This window comes from Quercus lobata, chromosome 6 (genome assembly GCF_001633185.2).
Source record: "Quercus lobata isolate SW786 chromosome 6, ValleyOak3.0 Primary Assembly, whole genome shotgun sequence".
NCBI classification, from domain to species: domain Eukaryota; kingdom Viridiplantae; phylum Streptophyta; class Magnoliopsida; order Fagales; family Fagaceae; genus Quercus; species Quercus lobata.
In genome coordinates, this window is record NC_044909.1 from 44,681,183 (window position 1) to 44,700,809 (window position 19,627).

The window sequence follows — 19,627 nt, forward strand, 5'->3', positions numbered from 1 at the left end:
ACCAACCCAGCCACCAAACCGCCATTTCAACCACAATCCACAATCACAAACAAACCCAACAAAAAATAAAAAAATCAAACACCCAAAAACCCACAAACCCAGCAATCCAAAACCCATGAACCCAGAATTCCCGCCGTCGCCGATCATGGGTCCGTGTGTCCGTGGCGCGCTTCAGTTCGATGGGTCCGTGGCATGCTTCAGTTCGATGGGTCCGTGAACCCACAAACCCATGAACCCAAAAATATTGACCGAGCATAGAGTTTCGATGGGTCCGTGGCGCGCTTGAGTTCGATGAAGATGGGCGATGGCGAAGCAGAGAGTAGACGAGTCAGCGGCGTGGGATGGCAACTGGGCGACGAGGATGAAGATGGGCGATGGCGAAGCAGAGAGTAGACGAGTCAGTGGCGTGGGACGGCAACTGGGCGACGACAATGAAGATCGGCGACAATGAAGATCGGCGATGGCGAAGCAGAGAGTAGACGAGGGAGAGAAAAAAAAAATGAGAAGGAAAGAGGAAGAAAGAAGAGAAGCCGGAGAGAGAGAGAGAGAGAAAAAATAAAGAAAAAGGAAAAAATATTTTTTTAATAGAAGTGGAGAGAGAAATTTAATAAAATAATATTTCTTTATTTTAGATGGGATGAACAGTGCACATCTATTTATAGATATGCACTGTAGCAATGGAGCTAAATTTTTTAGATTTAGCTCCACTGCTGCAGCAAGGTTTTTGTGTTTATGGAACTAAATTTTAGCATTATAGCATTATAGCTACACTGCTGCAAATGCTTAGGCATACAAAAGAGATGTTTTACACCAAAAGTGGTATTGGAATGGTGCTAATTAACAAGGCTAGTGGGCTTTTGGCACAAAGACAGTCCTAATTCTTGAGGAATATTTGTACTAGCCAGAGCAAAACTACGCAGAAGGTACATGCCTAACACAACCTGCCACATTTGCATTACATGCCTAACACAACCTGCCACGTTTGAATGCAAATGACATTTAGTGCATTAAGGATATCACTGCCAATAGTATTAGTTTGACATAATAGAATATCGTCTATTTCACGTTCAGTACCACCAAGTGATAAGGCCGCCTCTGCTAATTCTACAAGAAAAATGCCTATTAGTGACCAAGAATTTTTGACGGACCCAAAAAGTCCTCTAAAAAAATCTTATTTGTGATGACAAAATAAAACCTTTGTAAATACTTGGTAAAATGTGAAATATTTGTGACCAACAAAAAAAGCTATTGCAATTATGTGTTATAGCCGTCACAAATACTAATATTTTGCATAGAAATTTTTCCTCCATATTATTTGTGAGGGACAATTAAAAATCTCTCGCAAAAAGTATAATATTTGGGACGGTTAAAAAAAACCGTCACCAATACTAAATTATTTACAAGGGCTAGGATCAACCTTCACAAATAATCATTAAAATGTCAAAAATTTTGAAGGGAAATGTTCCCACCAAATTATATCCGAGGGACAATAAAAATCCCTTGTAAAAAGTTTATTTTTTGTGTGGGTTAAAAATATGCCCTTATTAGTACTAAATTATTTGCGAGGGCCACGATTAACCTTCGCAAAAAATCATTAAAATATTAATTTTTTTTGGAGATAAAAGTTATTCTAAAATTCAAAGAAAAATAAAAAGAAACACATAAACATATAGCACTTTGTATTCTTTAGATGAACCTTTTGTTTACCGCCAAAAAAAAAACTTTTATATATATCCTATATAAGAAAGGTCTGTCCTTATTTTCTGAACAATTGTACTCATAAAAAAATGATTGCACTTTCAACTTCAAAATGGTAGCCTAAAATTCAAGAATTTCAGCCTTTTGTACTCTCTCTCTCTCTCAAAAGTGAATAAAAATTTCTTCCCATTAAAATAATGCATAAAAGATGAGTTCATAAATCAAATGGTAAATTACATCCGATTGGCATGCATGTTAAAAACATATAGAACATGTAATTCAATGGTTGGATTTTCAAAATATGAATTCAATAATAAGTTATTGGGTGATATAACATTTTTTAGAGTTACAACACGTGTAACTTGATTCCAACTCTATATTTCTTAATTCAATGTAAATTTTGACAAATCTACCGTTAAATTACATTATCTTCACATATTTTTCATGCTTATAAAATTTCAAGCTGATTAAATATTAATTGTCATGTCATTAATCAATTATTTAAATTCAAGTTTTTGAAGCTTAAAATAATGCATAAAAGATGAATTTATAGATCAAATGGTAAATTACATCTGATTGGTATGAAAATTCACATGCATGTTAAGAACATATAGAGCATGTAATCCAACGGTTGAATTTTCAAAATATGAATTTAATAATAAGTTATTAGGTGGTGTAACATTTTTTAGAATTACGTCAGGTGTAACTTGAACCTAACCCTATATTTCTTAATTCGATGTGAATTTTGACAAATCTACCGTTATATTACATTATCTTCGTATATTTTTCATGTTTACAAAATTTCAAGGTGATCAAAAATTAATAGTCATGTCATCAATCAACTGTCTAGATTCAAGTTTTAATAGTTTAAAATAATGCATAAAAGATGAGTTTATAGATCAACTAGTAAATTACATCTGATTGGCATGAAAATTGGCATGCATGTTAAGACCATATAGAACATGTAATCCAATGATTGGATTTTCAAAATATGAATTCAATAATAAGTTATTGGGTGGTGTTACATTTTTTAGAGTTACGTCAGGTGTAATTTGAACCCAACCCTATATTTTTTAATTCGATGTGAATTTTGACAAAATCTACCATTAGATTACATTATCTTCATATATTTTTTATGGTTACAAAATTTCAAAGTTATCAAAGATTAATGGGCATGTCATCAATCAATTGTCTAAATTCAAGTTTTTGTAGTTTAAAATAATACATAAAAGATGAGTTTATTGAATAAATGGTAAATTACATTCGATTGATATGAAAATTGGTATGCATGTTAAGACCATATAGAACATATAATCCAACGGTTGGATTTTCAAAATAAGAATTCAATAATAAGTTATTGGGTGGTGTAACATTTTTTATAATTACGTCAAGTGTAACTTGAACCCAATCCTATATTTCTTAATTCAATGTAAATTTTGACAAATCTATTGTTAGATTTCATTATCTTCATATATTTTTCATGCTTACAAAATTTCAAGGTGATCAAATATCAATAGTGATGTTATCAATCAATTGTCTAGATTCAAGTTTTAGTAGTTTAAAATAATGCATAAAAGATGAGTTTATAGATCAAATTATAAATTACATCCGATTGGCTTGAAAATTGGCATGCATGTTAAGACCATATAGAACATGTAATCTAACGGTTGAATTTTCAAAATATGATTTCAATAATAAGTTATTGGGTGGTGTAACATTTTTTAGAATTACATCAGGTATAACTTGAACCCAACCCTATATTTCTTAATTCGATGTGAATTTTGACAAATCTACCGTTAGATTACATTATTTTCATATATTTTTCATGCTTACAAAATTTTAAGGTGATTAAAGATTAATAGTCATGTCATCAATCAATGGTTTAGAATCAAGTTTTAGTGGTTTAAAATAATACATAAAATATGAGTTTATAGATTAGATGGTAAATTACTTTCTATTGGCATGAAAATTGGCATGCATGTTAAGACCATATAGAATATGTAATCCAACGGTTGGATTTTCAAAATATGAATTCAATAATAAGTTATTAGGTGGTGTAATATTTTTTAGAGTTACGTCAAGTGTAACTCGAACCCAACCCTATATTTCTTAGTTTGATGTGAATTTTGACAAATCTACCGTTAGATTACATTATCTTCATATATTTTTTATGCTTCCAAAATTTCAAGGTGATCAAAGATTAATAAGCTTAATCAATTGTCTAAATTCAAGTTTTTGTAGTTTAAAATAACGCATAAAAGAGGAGTTTAAAGATAAAATGGTAAATTACATCCGATTGTTATAAAAATTGGCATGCATGTTAAGACCATATACAACATGTAATCCAACGGTTGGATTTGCAAAATATGAATTCAATAATAAGTTATTGGGAGGTGTAACATTTTTTAGAGTTATATAAGGTATAACTTGAATCCAACTCAATATTTCTTAATTCGATGTGAATTTTGATAAGTCTACCGTTTGATTACATTATCTTCATATATTTTTCATGCTTACAAAATTTCAAGGTGATCAAATATTCATAGTTATGTCATCAATCAATTGTTTAAATTCAAGTTTTAGTAGTTTAAAATAATGCATAAAATATGACTTTATAGATCAAATGATAAATTACATCCGATTGACACAAAAATTGGCATGCATGTTAAGACCATAGAGAACATGTAATCCAACGGTTGGATTTTCAAAATATGAATTCAATAATATGTTCTTGGGTGGTTTAACATTTTTTTGAGTTATATCAGGTGTAACTTGAATCCAACCTTATATTTCTTAATTCAATGTGAATTTTGACAAATCTACTATTAGATTACATTATTTTCATATATTTTTCATGCTTACAAAATTTCAAAGTGATCATTGTCTAGATTCAAGTTTTAGTAGTTTAAAATAATGAATAAAAGATGAGTTTATCGATTAGATGGTAAATCACACCCGATTGGCAAAAAAATTGGCATGCATGTTAAGACCATTTGAATTTTCAAAATATGAATTCAATAATAAGTTATTGGGTGGTATAACATTTTTTAGAGTTACACCAGGTGTAACTTGAACCCAACTCTATATTTCTTAATTCGATGTGAATTTTGACAAATCTACCGTTAGATTACATTATCTTCGTATATTTTTCATGCTTACAAAATTTCAAGGTGATCAAATATTAATAGTTATGTCATCAATCAACTGTTTAAATTCAAGTTTTAGTAATTTAAAATAATGCATAAAAGATGACTTTATAGATCAAATGGTAAATTACATCCGATTTTCACAAAAATTGGCATGCATGCTAAGACCATAGAGAACATGTAATCCAATGGTTAGATTTTCAAAATATGAATTCAATAATAAGTTATTGGGTGGTGTAACATTTTTTTGAGTTACATAAGGTGTAACTTGAATCCAACCCTATATTTCTTAATTTATTGTAAATTTTGACAAATTTACCGTTAGATTACGTTATCTTCATATATTTTTCATGCTTACAAAATTTCAAGGTAATCAAAGATTAATAGCCACATCATCAATCAATTGTCTAAATTCAAGTTTTTGTAGTTTAAAATATTGCATAAAAGATGAGTTTAAAGAGCAAATGGTAAATTACATCCGATTGGCATAAAAATTGGCATGCATGTTAAGAACATATAGAATATGTGATCCAATGGTTGGATTTTCAAAATATGAATTCAACAATAAGTTATTGGGTGGTGTTACATTTTTTAGAGTTACATTAGTTGTAACTTGAACCTAGCCTTATATTTCTTAATTTGATGTAAATTTTAACAAATCTACCATTAGATTATATTATTTTCATATATTTTTCTTAATATTATTTATATTATTATTATTTATTCAGACTTGGATCAGACTTCACCTTATCAATAACTAATGCCAAAGTCCCAAACCCAAGATATTACTTTGTTTAACGTAAGCATGGTTCAACCTTGGAACTGTAATGTCAGTAAAGTTTAGAAGATTCCGATATCTTGTGGTCCTTCTTTTACTCGATAAACATTCTCTGTCCTCATTTATGCTTTGTTTGGATGTTTAAAAAAAGAGGATGAGTAGAGTAAAAGGAGGGAGAGTAATTCAATTACCTTATTTGGAAGTTTTTTAAGGAAGGCGGGGGAGGGGTTTCAACAACCTCTAACCCCTCATTTTTAATTCCCCCAAATTGGAGAGATTTGGAGGGAGAGTAGAGTAGATAAATTATTGACTGAATGAATTCCAAATTTACCCTTTCTAAATTAACAAAATTACAAACTGATTATATAAAATAAATTCACGTTATTTCTCTCATCAGTCTCAAATTTCTCTCAACCTTGAAAACTCTGCTACCTCTCTCTCACACAATTTCTTCCACACTTCACGCTGTCTCTCTCTCACACAACTTCTTCACAATCAATCGTCTCTCACGCCTGGGTTTTTCTTTCAGAGGTAAACTCTGTTTTTCTTTTTGTTTCATGGGTTTCTTTTGAGTTGGATCAAATAACTATCTTCTTAAAATTGTGATTTTATTGGGTAATTTCTTATTAATTGTGATTTTATGGGGTAATAACATGTTATTTGTGGGTGGGTTTCAGATTTGATTGCTTTTTTTACTTAAATTTTAAAGTTTCAAAGTATTACTCATAACGTGTTTGATAAAGTGCTTGAGTGAGTCTAGATTGTGAACTTGCATAAATTTGTATATTGTAGCTATTTATGGATCTATGTTTCTTGTTTATTTTTATTGGGTAATTTCTTGTTTTTGTGAATGGGTTTTTGATTTGGGGCTTTTTTTTTTTTACTAGAATTTTAAAGTTTCAAAGAGTTACTCGCAATGTGTTTGATAAATTTTGGTGTCTACTCTTTTACAATCATTTCAACTGCTTGATCATTTGTACACTAATAGTGAATTGATTGCTAAACTTCCTTGATCAGGGCCAATGCAAAACTAGTTTATGCTTGCGAATGGAATCCCAATGCCATTGAGGCACTCCAACACAATCTACAAGCCAATTCAGTGAGTGATCATTGTATCGTACTTGAAGGAGATAACCGGATTACACACCTAAAGTACATCCATACACTGATTTATTTTGTTAGTTAATAAATTCTAAATAGTCAAGCTGTAGCACTAGCATATCATGATTAAATTCCTATTAGGTTATTTTAAGTTAATGAAAATTTTCTTGTCTAGTGATTTAGAGAGGAAATTTTAACTGACAATGTATATTTGAAGGTCATGACTGGTTAATAGATATTGTCCTGTCAACTTTCCTGTGTAATGTTTGATGAACTTTTTTTTTTTTTTTAATAGGTTGATGGACATTTTTGAATGCTTGATTTGAACCTAATTTGGAAGAAGAATTATTATATTTAGATGCTTCTTTTTTATTTTATTTTTATTAAGTCAAAAATTGAATTTAAGATGTAAGCAACCACAACCCACCTAATAGTGCCTAAGCCAAAGTCTGAGGAGATCTTCTGAGGTGTCAGTTGAATGTGTTATCTTTCGACACTTCAAATTAAATTTAGAAGCACACGGCCAATGGTTGAAACCTTTTATGGTTGGTTCGCAACAGATTGTGAAACCATCCTTTGTTGATATAGAATATTGATGCAATGAGCTAGTTTGCAGTGGCTGATATTTTACACTGGTCCAAAAGGAAAATTTTATCATGAAAACATGCATTAATGGACAAGAAGATGGACTATGATTGATTCCTTTTGATTTTCTGCATGTAGGGTGTTGCTGATCGTGTTTGTCTTGGTCTCATTCCAACAAGTGAGGGTAGCTAGGTCACTGCTGTAAGGGCATTAAGGTAACTGCCAATACTTTGTATATGGTTCCATTCAATCACTTGTTTTTTTGTTTTGTTTTGTGGTCCAAAATGTCTTTAGCTTCCAGGAAATGTTTAACACTGCATTACTTCTAATTTTTGTTATTTACTTTTCAAAATGTTTAAAATTTCTAAGTATTCGTTCGTTGCATTGTTTCTTGTTGTTGTTTTGTTTTGTAGTTTGAAACATCTCAGATGTTCAGGAAATGTTTCAAATTCTAAACAACCTCGGTGTTAAAACTTCCATTCCTGGCTTAGGTTTTGTTTCCAAATATACATTAATTTCCACGAGATTCTTTCTTATCCAAGGCATGTGGACTAGAATTTTAAAGTTTCAAAGAGTTACTCACAATGTGGTCACAATCTAATAGTTCGGTAGTTTTTACAATCTCCAGGACACTAGATTTAGCATCCTAGTAGATTGCATCCTTTTTATGTCATTGTATTGGTTGCATCCTTTTGCTTTCGACTTGCTTACGTTTGCCTACTTATTAATTAGATGGACAGGACATTCTCAATGGGCTTTATGTTTGGCAAATTCCAGTATCTCATGTCATGATTCAAAGTGGCATTGGTTCCTAAACGGATAAGTATGGTCATGAAAAAAAAAAAGTTTCAGTGTGTGAAATTCTGCATTTTTTGGAGAAATTATTGTCATTTGTTTTGGTTGAAATTTGTGTGCTATTGCTTAGTATTTAGCAGGGATATTCTCTTGAGAATTTTAAGTTGCTTTCTTTTCTGAATAGTAAGTGGGCAAACACTTGAATATAAATTACATAGTAGGATCTTATTTTTTGAGTTAATTCATAGAGTCACTCTCCCTAACTTTTTTGTTTTTTTGGGTCTCAATTCTTCTCCGAATCCTCAAAAAATTAAATTCACGTACTAAAAGCATAATCCCCTTTTTTTCTACATTATCTTCTACACGTTCAGCTTACCACTCTTTGCTAAATCCTAAAATTTCTCACACTCACAATCAGTTTATGAGATATTTTCCTTTTTCTCATTATCGTATTCTACATTTTCATTTAATATTCTTGTGTGAAGTTTTGGATCATTTTGGCTAGCTAGAGTGAGTATATATATTTTTTTAGTTATCACTCTTTGTTCAACCCTAAAATCTTTTACACTTACTACTTGTGATGAGGTATCTCTCTCACACACATACATATTCTACATTTTTGGTTCATTTTTTACAATTTTTTAAGAAAAGAAAAATATTCTCTCTCTTACTTTGGTGTTGCCACAGAAGGATTAGGTGCAAATGGTAGGATGGTTAAGGAATTGAAGAAGTTACTTCCCTATCAGGTCCCGCCTCGGTACACACTACAATGTGAGTTCCAGTCATTTTCTCTTATACGACATGCTTGATTTTTGTAAATGTACACCATGTGTATTTGTTCTTTTTTGTTGTCTTCATCAACTATCATTTCCAATTCCAGCAATTTGGAATTTGGAGGCTATGAATAATTTTTCCATTGTATAAATATAATTTTGAACCAAATGACAAATGGGTACTTTTTAATTTTAATTTTTTTTTTGTATTTTAGAATAAACCCATAAAATAATTAGTCATATATATCTATACTGATATTAATTGAAGCCATTTATTTATATATGTTTTTATAATTAGTTTTATTTATTTATTCTTTATCTCGTATACAGGCAAATACAAACTTTTGTATCTTATTGAAAATATATATATATATATATATATTGTGGTAATTTTCGGAACACTATAAGGAATGTTAAATGCGGAAATTTTGTAGAGTTCTCTGATGTGAGTTTTAAATGTGTAAGGCTTGTAGTGAGCTGAAAATCTATTGATTACTTGAAAAAGTTAATTAGGATGACGATGTTGACAACATATTTGTCCAAAATTTTCTTAAGTATGCATTTTTTTTTTGAGAGAGTTTTAACTTATGACGTTCGCTCTTGATGATTGCTCTTTATCATTAGACCAAGACACCAATCAGTTTTTGGTGTAGGCGGGGATTGAACTCCAGATCTCTTATACAACCATCAGAGACTTTACCAATTGAGCTAATTGGAACCCACTTGAGTATGCATTTAAAAATTCAATAAATAAAGATATGAAATCAATTATTTGTGTGTTGATTGTAGCAATAAGTATTGTTGGATTGAGGATAAGGTCTAGTATCATCTTATACTAGAGTATCATCTTTTACTAGTGGGTCATGTCTTTAACACAATCATATTGGAAATACATATTTATATTATATACTTTCATCATATTAATTCTAACTAATAGTAGGTAGACATGGCAAGGGCTTATAAAAAAAAAAAAGGCAGACATGGCAAGGGAAGGTAAAAGAAAAGACAAAAGCATCACACTAAAATCTACTGTTAGATTTCAAAAAGAGTGCATAATTACTAAAAACTGAATGGAGCTTGTACAACTTTTAGTGAATACCCAATATCTGAGCTTGAAACTCTATATGCTTACTATAGAGCTCAACATTTTAAGCATAAGCAACCAGATGAGGAAGTGAAGAAAGAATCTGTAGAATTGGTGAAACGCTGTTATTCTGATTGGATGTTTCACGTTAAAAATCCTATTTTTAAGAAGTACACAGAGAAAGAAGATCGTTATAAGAATGGTCCTTCCTTCATTCCTACACTCTTTTGGAAAAAGATGGTAGATAAATGGATGGATGGAGATCAAGGGGTGAGTATAAATGAAATACAAGTCATCAATTCTCTCTATCTCTCTTGCACTCTCTTTAACCATTATTTGTTATTATTTTTATAAAAGCTAATATTCTAGTGTATGGATTATGTTTAATGTTTTGTTTTGTTTTTTTTTTTTTTTTTTTTTTTAAGGTTGGTACTAGTAGAGATGAAGAGGACAACTCAATCAAAAACACGAGGGAGATTGAAAACAGCTTGGAGGGTAACTCAGAGGAAGACTAGTATAGATCTTGTCATAATTCTAGTTGTTTAAGTTTAAAACAAGGTTTAATTTCAGGATTTGTTTGTGTATTCTATATTTTAAAGTTTGAACTTATATGAATTTTTATCTTTTAGTTGATCAATTTTTAGTAATTATTGTACTATCGTAACATGATAATTAAAAAAAAATTATATAAAAAAATTGAAAATAAATAAATAATAAAATATTTCAAAAATTATATAAAATGTTATCACCGATGACATAAAAATTTGGTCATAAATAATTTTATAGTGACGACAAAGTTCCTTGCAATTTGTAGAATAGTGATGCCACTTAACCCCTTACAAAAACATTTTAAGCGACAGCTTAATGTCGACACTATTATTCCTTACTAATTGCGAGGGGTTAAAAGCCCTCACAAATAAATTTGAGAAACGACATTATTTGTCTCTAAAAAGTATGTCGTTAATTTGAAATTCGCAAATAACTAATTGTGAGGGTATAAAGGTCCTCACAAATAGTTGTTAACAATGACTACTCCCCCTCGCTAAAAATAAGTGGTCGGCTTTTATCGTCGTTTGGTAATATATTTGCGAAGGCGGATTTGTTTAGTAACGACAATAAATTGCCCTTGTAAATTATCTATTTGCGAAGGCATAGTCGCAAAATCTCTTTTAGCAACAAGAGCAAATACGACGGCCTTTGAGGGCCACATGCCCTCGCTAATAGCCTTTTGTGATGATATTTGAATTTTTGCGAGGGCATTTTACCCTTGCTAGTAGACTCTTTTCTTGTAGTGCGCAACTAGATGAGGGGACACATGTTCTGCATAACATTAATGGAGGAGCAGGAGAGCATGCCATGAAATGAATGTGCTCACTTCTTTGTCACATTTCATCAGAGATGTCTGGAGGCAACACCTAGCTACTCAACTTCTTCCACATATCATGATTCAAGATAGAAATTAAAAAAAAAAAAAAAAATCACCTTCTTAAGCAATAAAGTGTTATATATAATTAGGTTCATAGTTGTGAGAGCTGTGAAACAAGCTATAGCAAGATCATTTTCTAGTGGCTGTAAACAAATCTTTTATGAATAGTTTGGGCTTAGTTAAAATTTATATATATATATTTATATATATATATATATTTATATATATATTAGTGGCAGAGCCAAGAATTTAGGTCAGGGGGGTAAGAATAAAAGACAAGATTGAAAGTAAAAAGTTAATCTAAAAAATTAATCAATATTAATAACAAAATAAATAAACAACTATATGATAATTTAATTGTCATACAAAATCTAAAATAAAATGTAAACTTTAATTTATTTTTTCACACCTAGCTTATTTTATGCAATTGCCCTCGACGATTTTTCATATTCTGAAACCTCTGCATGATTTCTTCATACTCAATAGTCTTAAATATATCTTTCTCAATATATGTGACTAAGCAATCATTCATCCATTGATCTCCTATTCGATTGCGTAATCGATTTTTAATTATGTTCATTGCTGAAAAAGCTCTTTCAACAGTAGTTGTTGCAATGAGTAAGATCAATGCCAAAGTCACTAATGAGTAAACCAATGGATATGAAACATCCTTTTTCATTTCTACCATATTTTCAGCAAGCTGTCCAATTCCTTTAAGTGCTGAAAACTCTTCAGTGGACCGCATATCATGGATGTATGTCTCAAGTTGGTTATCCAAGAAAGAAACTTGAATTGTTGAAAAATCACTTGGATAAAACTAAGCAAGACGAATCAATTTCTCCTTGTTGAATCCTGAAAATAAGTTATCTAGGTTCAAACACACAACACAAAGTAATAATTCAGAATTTTCAAAACGACTATTAAGTTCCTGTAGTTGCATATCTATAACAATATAAAAAAGCTCCACTTGATAATGATGTGAATTTTTCATGTTTTGAGCTTTTTGTCATGGCCAAGGTTGATATAAAATCATCCATATCAGGAACATCAATATTATTTTTTGCACAAAATGCAGAAACCTCCTCTAGCAAAGAGTTCCACCCATCATCTCTCATGACCTGTAAACGTTGCTTTGAAATGTCAACCAACTTCATAGCATTCACAATATCTTGATCTTTTCATTGTAATGCCTGTGACAACTCATTACTTATGCCAAGCACACCTTTCATCAAATGTAAATCAAACACGAATTCAAATGTTTGGAGTAAACCAATTAAGATAGTTGCTTCTGTTCTCTGATTAGACTCTAAACCATCTTCTGTAATAGTTTCAACCACATCAATTACAGAAGAAAACATATGAATAAGATTAACAAGTGCACCATAATGAGAACTCCAACGTATATCTCCAGGTCTTTTTAGACTCATTTCTTGATTCAAGCCACGACCAGTTGAAATTTCATTATTTTTTAGTACTTCTATAACTTCAACACTAGGTTTTTCGCGAAGAATATCACGATCTTTACATGATGCTCCAACAATATTGAATATCTTTGCAACCAAGTTAAAAAAAGGTTGCAATCTGGATGTGATTTTTTGCTACTGCAACTAATGTTAGTTGAAGCTGATGTGCAAAGCAATGGACATAATAGGCAAAAGGATTATCTTTCAAAATAAGAGTTTTTAGTCCATTTAACTCACCTCGCATGTTGCTTGCCCTGTCGTAGCCTTGTCCCCGCAATCTACTAATGCTTAAGCTATGTTTATTAAATACTTCCTCAATTGCACTCTTTAGTGTCACTGCTGATGTATTATTAACATGTGTAATGCCTAGAAAGTGCTCATTCACATGTCCCAATTTGTCTACATAACGCAAAGCAATTGCCAATTTTTCTTTAGTAGACATATCACGTGATTCATCAACTATAATAGCAAATAATGAATCTCCAATATCTTTAATAATAGCATTTATTGTCTCAACGACTGCAGCATTTGCTATTTCTTTATGGATATCAGGAGAGGTCATTTGATGATTTTTAGGAGCATTTTTGAGAACTTCCTTATCAATTTCTTCATTGTGCTTTGTAAGAAACCGTAATAATTCAAGAAAATTTCCTTGATTATTGGAGTCTTTAGATTCATCATGGCCATGAAATGCTAATCCTTGCCATTGTAGAAAACAAATACAATCCATTGATGCATTCAAATGAGTTCAATATTCTCTCTTCTCAACATCCGATTGCTTGTTTATAACTGTTTGAATACTTTGTCTCTGGTTTAACAAATCTTCACATTTTCTTTGAGCTATATTATGTGCACAGTTGTAATCCCCAACGTGATTCTGTTATTTCTCCTTTGTTTTTTCCAATTTCTGAATCCTTCAGTAACAAATGAGTCTCCCCCTCCTTGATCACCGGTATCAGGTTGAAATAGATAATAATATAGACAATATGCAGCATCTTTCAAAATGCTATATTCCAACCAACTAGGATAATCTTTGAACCACAATGGACTAAATCAACACTTTGTTTTGCCAAATTGACTTTGTGGAAAATCATGATCAATTGGTTGACAAGGTTTATTTTGTAGATAATGCCTTCTAATTTGATCTCTTTCATTAGGATGATAGTTATAAATTTTTATTCTTAAACCATGATTTGTGGGAAGATTTGCAACATCCACTTCGATACAAGTTCATTTAGGATTTGATCCGGACTCATTATTATGATTAGGATTCTCCATAATCTCAATTAACTACAAATATATATGTCATATCATTAAAATAAAGAAAAAAATTTACAATTTATGATTAAGAATAATCAAATTAAGAGATCATTATAAATACAAATAGTTTAAACATATAATTTGAATTATAAATTTATGGCTAAGAATAGTCAAATCAAGAGATCCATCTAAATATAAACAGTTTAAACATATAATTTGATTCTTCAAAAAAATAAATAAATAAATAAATAAAAGCAAAAGTATTAAGAGTATGCATACCTGTGAATATTTGAAGGTGTGACTTAAAAACCTAATTTGAATGCTTTTAAAAACTCCACAGAAGCTCTGACGTCCAAAGAAAGAGACTGGTATGAAAAGAAATTCTTTTATTTTTGATGGAAGGCGTGCTTTGTTTGCATTATATATACACTTTTTTTTTTTTTTTTTCCAGAGTTCTATGCCGTGTAGGTATAGCAAGGTTGTTATTTTTTATTTTTTTTAATTATTACCAAGTGGGACCCACGGTTTTATATTATAGTTGTAGACTTGTAGTATGTTTTTGTCCAGTCCATCAAGCTTTTGTGTTCAGACTACTATTCAATGAATCAATTTAGAGATTATTTTTTAATCATTACTAAGTGGGACCCATTGGTTTTATATATAGGATTGGAGTAAGAGTAGAAGTCTACTACTAGTAGGAAAGGAATCGTGAATTGAGATTTTTTTTTTTGTCTTTTGTGTCAAGGGGTAAATAAGGTATTTCAGGTCATTATAATAATATTAGTCAAAAAATTTGAAAGTTCAGGGGCCCTGAGCCCCTGAGCCCTCCCTCCTCCCATGATATATATATATATATAGAGAGAGAGAGAGAGAGAGAGAGGGAGAGAGAGAGAGAGAAAGAGAGGTTACAAAATCAAACCTTTTTTTCAATAACTCGGGTTCAATAAAGAAAAGCTGTTTATACTCGTATGCAGGGACGGACCCAGGATTTCAAGCTGGAGGGGGGGGGGGCGGAGATAAGCAAAAAAAAAAAATTTAAATACGCATCCATATAGTATTAATAAACTATCAACCAAGATAAATACCCAAAAATCATTGTTTCTTAATACGAAACACTATTCTTTCTTAATACAATCATCTATGAAAAGGGAACTCGACACTCTTTCAAATCTTCAAAATCATCTCCACTATTGTTTCTTAATACAATCATCTAACCCAATCCCACTACAGCACTACTGACACTCTAAATTTATTCTGCACAACACTACTAACAAAAAGTTTTCATAACTTTACATTTTTTTGTCTGTCCCTGGTCCCTATTATGCCTAACTACCAGTCAACAAAGCACAAACAAACAAATAGTCAAAAAAATATTCTCTAATCCTTATCTGAGTAATCTCTACCAACTCTACTCTCTATCTCTCTCTCTCTATCTCTCTTATCTATATAATACAAGAGAGAGAGAGTCACATATATAGAGTGACAGAGAGTCACAAAGCCAAAAAGCCAAAAAAAAAAAAAAAAAAAAACACCACAGGCCGCAGCACAGATTCAATTCACAATCACCAACATCAGTAATCAATTCATCACTCATGAGTCATCAATAAAAACACAAACACTCCACAAGCATAGATTGTTAAAACAGTTGATTCACAAACATTTTATTAGGTTTTGATTCTTGAAGGAAAGGATCATAGATTAAATACCTGTGAAAACAGTTGATTCACAAACAGTGTGAAGGCTCGAGCAATTGGCGGCGGCAACAGCTGAGGGCTCACGTGATGATGGCGCGCCAACGTTAGCGTGGGTACTCCTGTACTAGGCGAGAGTCTTGCGTCGCGTTGCGTCGGCGTGATGACTGATGATGATGATGGCGTCGTGTCGGCGTCTGGGCTCAGTGGCTCACTATCTCTCTGTCTCGCACCTTACTATCTCTCTGTTTCCTTTCTTCTTTTCCTTCCTCAATTCCTCTTTCACTTTCTCCGTTAGGTTTACTGCTGAGTTTTTTATTTTTTACATGGGTCATGGGCTCTTGCCTCCTGGGCTGGCCGGCTGGGCTTGGAATTCATGGGGGGCCTGAGCTAAAAACTAAGGGGGGCTTTAAGGTTTTCATAGGCTCTTTAAAACTCCTGGGCTGGCTAGCTGGGATAGGGATGGTTGAGGTGAGGGGGGTTTGAACTAAAAACCAAGGGGGGCCCGAGCTAAAAATCAAGGGGGCCCAAGCCTTTTTTTGAAAATTTTACATACTAATTTTTTTTTTTTTTGGGCCCGGGGGGGGGGGGGGGGGGGGGCTCCTTTGCCCTTCACCTGGGTCTGTCCCTGCTCGTATGTTTAGTGTACAAGCTAAATAAATCATGCTTAGAATTAAACTCAATTATTAAACAACAACTCAAAATGATAATACGTTTCGAAACAACCTAGTGAATATGTGACTAACTTGGCAGGATGCCACAAATGGTTTTACAGCAGCGTTTATAGACTAGAATTAATATATCTATATTTGTAAATAAGTTAATAAAATATAGTTAAATTATTATTCTAAATTTTTTAGTAAAGATTATATATGCGTTTGATAATATACGATTAATGAATCTGATTTTTGTGAGCTCATAAATAAAAGTTAACTCAAATAATATAATTTCAATTATAATTTAGTTACTAGTCGTTAACCCGCAATGCACGGGAAAACTATTAGAAAATAATAAAGCATGCATATATTAAAAGACAATTTAAGTTCATGTGTGCTTGCAAGGGATACATACCTAAATAGTTCTTGCGGTAGAAATAAAAGTTTTATCTTTGAGATAAAAAATTGATGTAAACAAACTAACCTTACATAAAAACAAATTTAAAAAAAAAAAAAAAACATAAAACTGATGTCACGGGAAATTCAGCCATATAGTAGTAATATATAAATCTCTTAAAACCTAAACCTAAACCTAAACGTAAGGACTAAATATTTATGCGCCTTCTCTTGCTTTCCTGATGTATTTGGTTAAAAACATAAAACTGATGTCACGGGAAATTCAGCCACATAGTAGTAATATATAAATCTCTTAAAACCTAAACCTAAACCTAAACCTAAACGTAATGACTAAATATATAAACAAACTAACCTTACAAAAACTGAACTTTATAAGCTAAAATCTATACCGTGAGTTGTAGATCTTGAATGCTATACCGTGCGTTTAGGGCTTCCTACATCTGGAGAGAGAGAGAGTTTGCAGAAACCAAAGAAAATCTCTCTATAGCTTAAGAAACACAATATACTAAAATCAAAGAGATAAAATTTTCAGAGGACAAAATATTATAGATAATTTAAAAGAATTTTGATTTAATTCTTGAACACCGTAACTCCATAAAATTCATACTAATAATAATATTTTATGATAGTGCAGTTAGAATTTTGGTTTAATTCTTGAACACTGAATTGGAAATTGATTATATGAGTATTCAATGGTGAATAAAGTACTATGTATTAATTAATATATAAACAAAACTAACCTTACAAAAGCTGAACTTTATAAGCTAAAATCTATACCGTGCGTTGTAGATCTTGAATGCTTTAGGGCTTCCTACGTCTAGAGAGAGAGAGAGTTTGCAGAAACCGTGGCTTTATATTTCTTAACTTGAGAGAGGGGTAAGGTTGCTAGGGTTTTGTAGATCTTGAATGCTTTAGGGCTTCCTACGTCTGGAGAAAGAGAGAGTTTGTAGAAACCGTGGCTTTATATTTCTTAACTTGAAAGAGGGGTAAGGTTGCTAGGGTTTTGAGGAGTTATAATTTTTATTTATTTTTTATTTTTTAAATATTGTGCTTTTTTAAATATTGTGCTGACGTGGAAAATTGTGGTGCCAGCAAAGGCTTCAGTTTTATATATATATATAGATATATAGATTAGTCACTACTATTGAAATTAAAGTGAATCAGTTACAAACTTTCATTAATGATATTCAGTCATTTACTTTTACACGAAAAAAGAATAAATTAATTAACTAATTCACGAACACAAGTTCAAGTTTGTTCAACAAATAAAAAAGACTAAATATATAATATACTAGTATAATAATAAATAATTAAATATACTTAATTTATATTTGAAATTAAATAAACCCATTATGAATTCTTAACACACGAGTTGGCTCCATTAAATTGCAGCTTTAGTCTTGCATACGCATGTGGTTTTCAGTAAATTTTTTATAGACTCTTTCCATAGAGTGCTCATGCAAACATGCAAAGGGTTTGATAATGAATGAATTAATATAAAAAACCTTTTTTCCAAACTCTTTGAAAAGGACTATAACATTTAAGAAAATAAATGTCGTGTCGCGGTCCCCGTCCTTCGTTTTTCCATCCGTTCCTAAAAGGCTAAAACAGATACCAACAATGGCAGAAATAATATCTACTATATAATATATGCAGCAAATAGGCACCGTGTATATTGAAAAGATATACATCGCCTTCAAAACTATGGGATATTAATCTACGAGCTTCCGCGTACAAAAAGGAAAGTCAAGAACAACGAAATATAGTAGTATAATAATATATAATAATGCAGTAGTATAGTAGAAACAATCTAAATAAGTAAAAATGATGGAATCGAAAACGCTAACTGAGAAAACTGCAGAGGATGATGATAGATAGATAGATAGGTCATAGATAAACATGAGAGTTATTCGAGCAGTGACAAACTTTTCGTTTCGCATTTGCATACCAAAACACTTGAACACATGCCACCTGTGGCTGCTCCTCAAGATGCAGCGCACCGTAGCCGCTTTTGTCGTTTGCCTCGATTACATACTCGGCTTTCACTTTCGTTATCTCGAATCTCGAGCACTAGCTGCTGGCTCAGCTGCCCTGTGAGACTGTGACCAATATATATATATATCTCTTCCACATAAATCATGACACGTTAGCAGATCGGACTGTTTGAGAATCACCCTCTTTTTCTTTTGTTGTAGATAAGATCGGACTGTCGGATCCAGCGACAACTTTAGTGCTAGCACTCTTTAGTCCGGATTGAGGCAAGGTGCAATCTCCTGGTTATTGCACCTATGCAATTCACCTAATTTTTTCTCACATATTTTTTTTATTTATATTTTTTACTTTTTTATTTTATTTTATTTTAACTTTTTAACTCTTTTTAAATATATTTTATTTAATGGTTGAGATTGAAAATTACTTTTTCAACTCAACTTTCAATTTCAGCCACTAATTGCAATTGTAATACCCTAGTTATTACACTGTATTTGAATCCCTTTAGTCTTTACTACTCAGAGTAGCAGTGTCTTCCAAGGAAATTATCTCATGGGTCTCAATAAATTTTTAGACAACAAAATTACATGGCCCTTTATCATAAACTGCTACTATAGTCTATATATAGTGTTGAGCAGTAGATTTTTTTATTTTTTATTTTTTATTTTATTTTTTATAATGGAGAATATGACTGTATGAGGTTTGGTTCTTGCATTTATCAACTGTGAAAAAAGAGTAAAAACAAGAAACTGGCCAAAATGGCAA

The 19,627-nt window shown here is 31.6% G+C and overlaps 1 protein-coding gene and 1 long non-coding RNA gene across 2 annotated transcripts; one reads left to right on the forward strand and one right to left on the reverse strand.

The window, feature by feature from the left end:
- Positions 1-6,046: 6,046 nt before the first annotated feature.
- Positions 6,047-10,524, forward strand: LOC115993899. The gene is made up of 5 exons (XR_004093097.1): positions 6,047-6,153; positions 6,640-6,721; positions 7,447-7,523; positions 8,791-8,874; positions 10,386-10,524. It is a non-coding gene; the product is annotated as an uncharacterized LOC115993899 (long non-coding RNA).
- Positions 10,525-12,564: 2,040 nt separating this feature from the next.
- On the reverse strand, positions 12,565-13,579 carry LOC115950348. The gene is made up of 2 exons (XM_031067556.1): positions 13,087-13,579; positions 12,565-12,905 (listed from the first exon to the last, which is right to left on the reverse strand). The coding sequence occupies exons 1-2, from the start codon at positions 13,577-13,579 to the stop codon at positions 12,565-12,567; spliced, it is 834 nt and encodes a 277-aa protein (XP_030923416.1).
- Between the last annotated feature and the right edge of the window lie 6,048 nt (positions 13,580-19,627).

What these genes read in the sequence shown, in the direction of transcription:
- LOC115950348 (XM_031067556.1), bottom strand. Translation starts at nt 13,579, where the DNA reads ATGGATTGTATTTGTTTTCTACAATGGCAAGGATTAGCATTTCATGGC. An exon ending in CAGGGCAAGCAACATGCGAG is followed by an intron (nt 12,906 to 13,086) that starts GTGAGTTAAATG and finishes CATCATGTAAAG; the next exon opens with ATCGTGATATTCTTCGCGAA.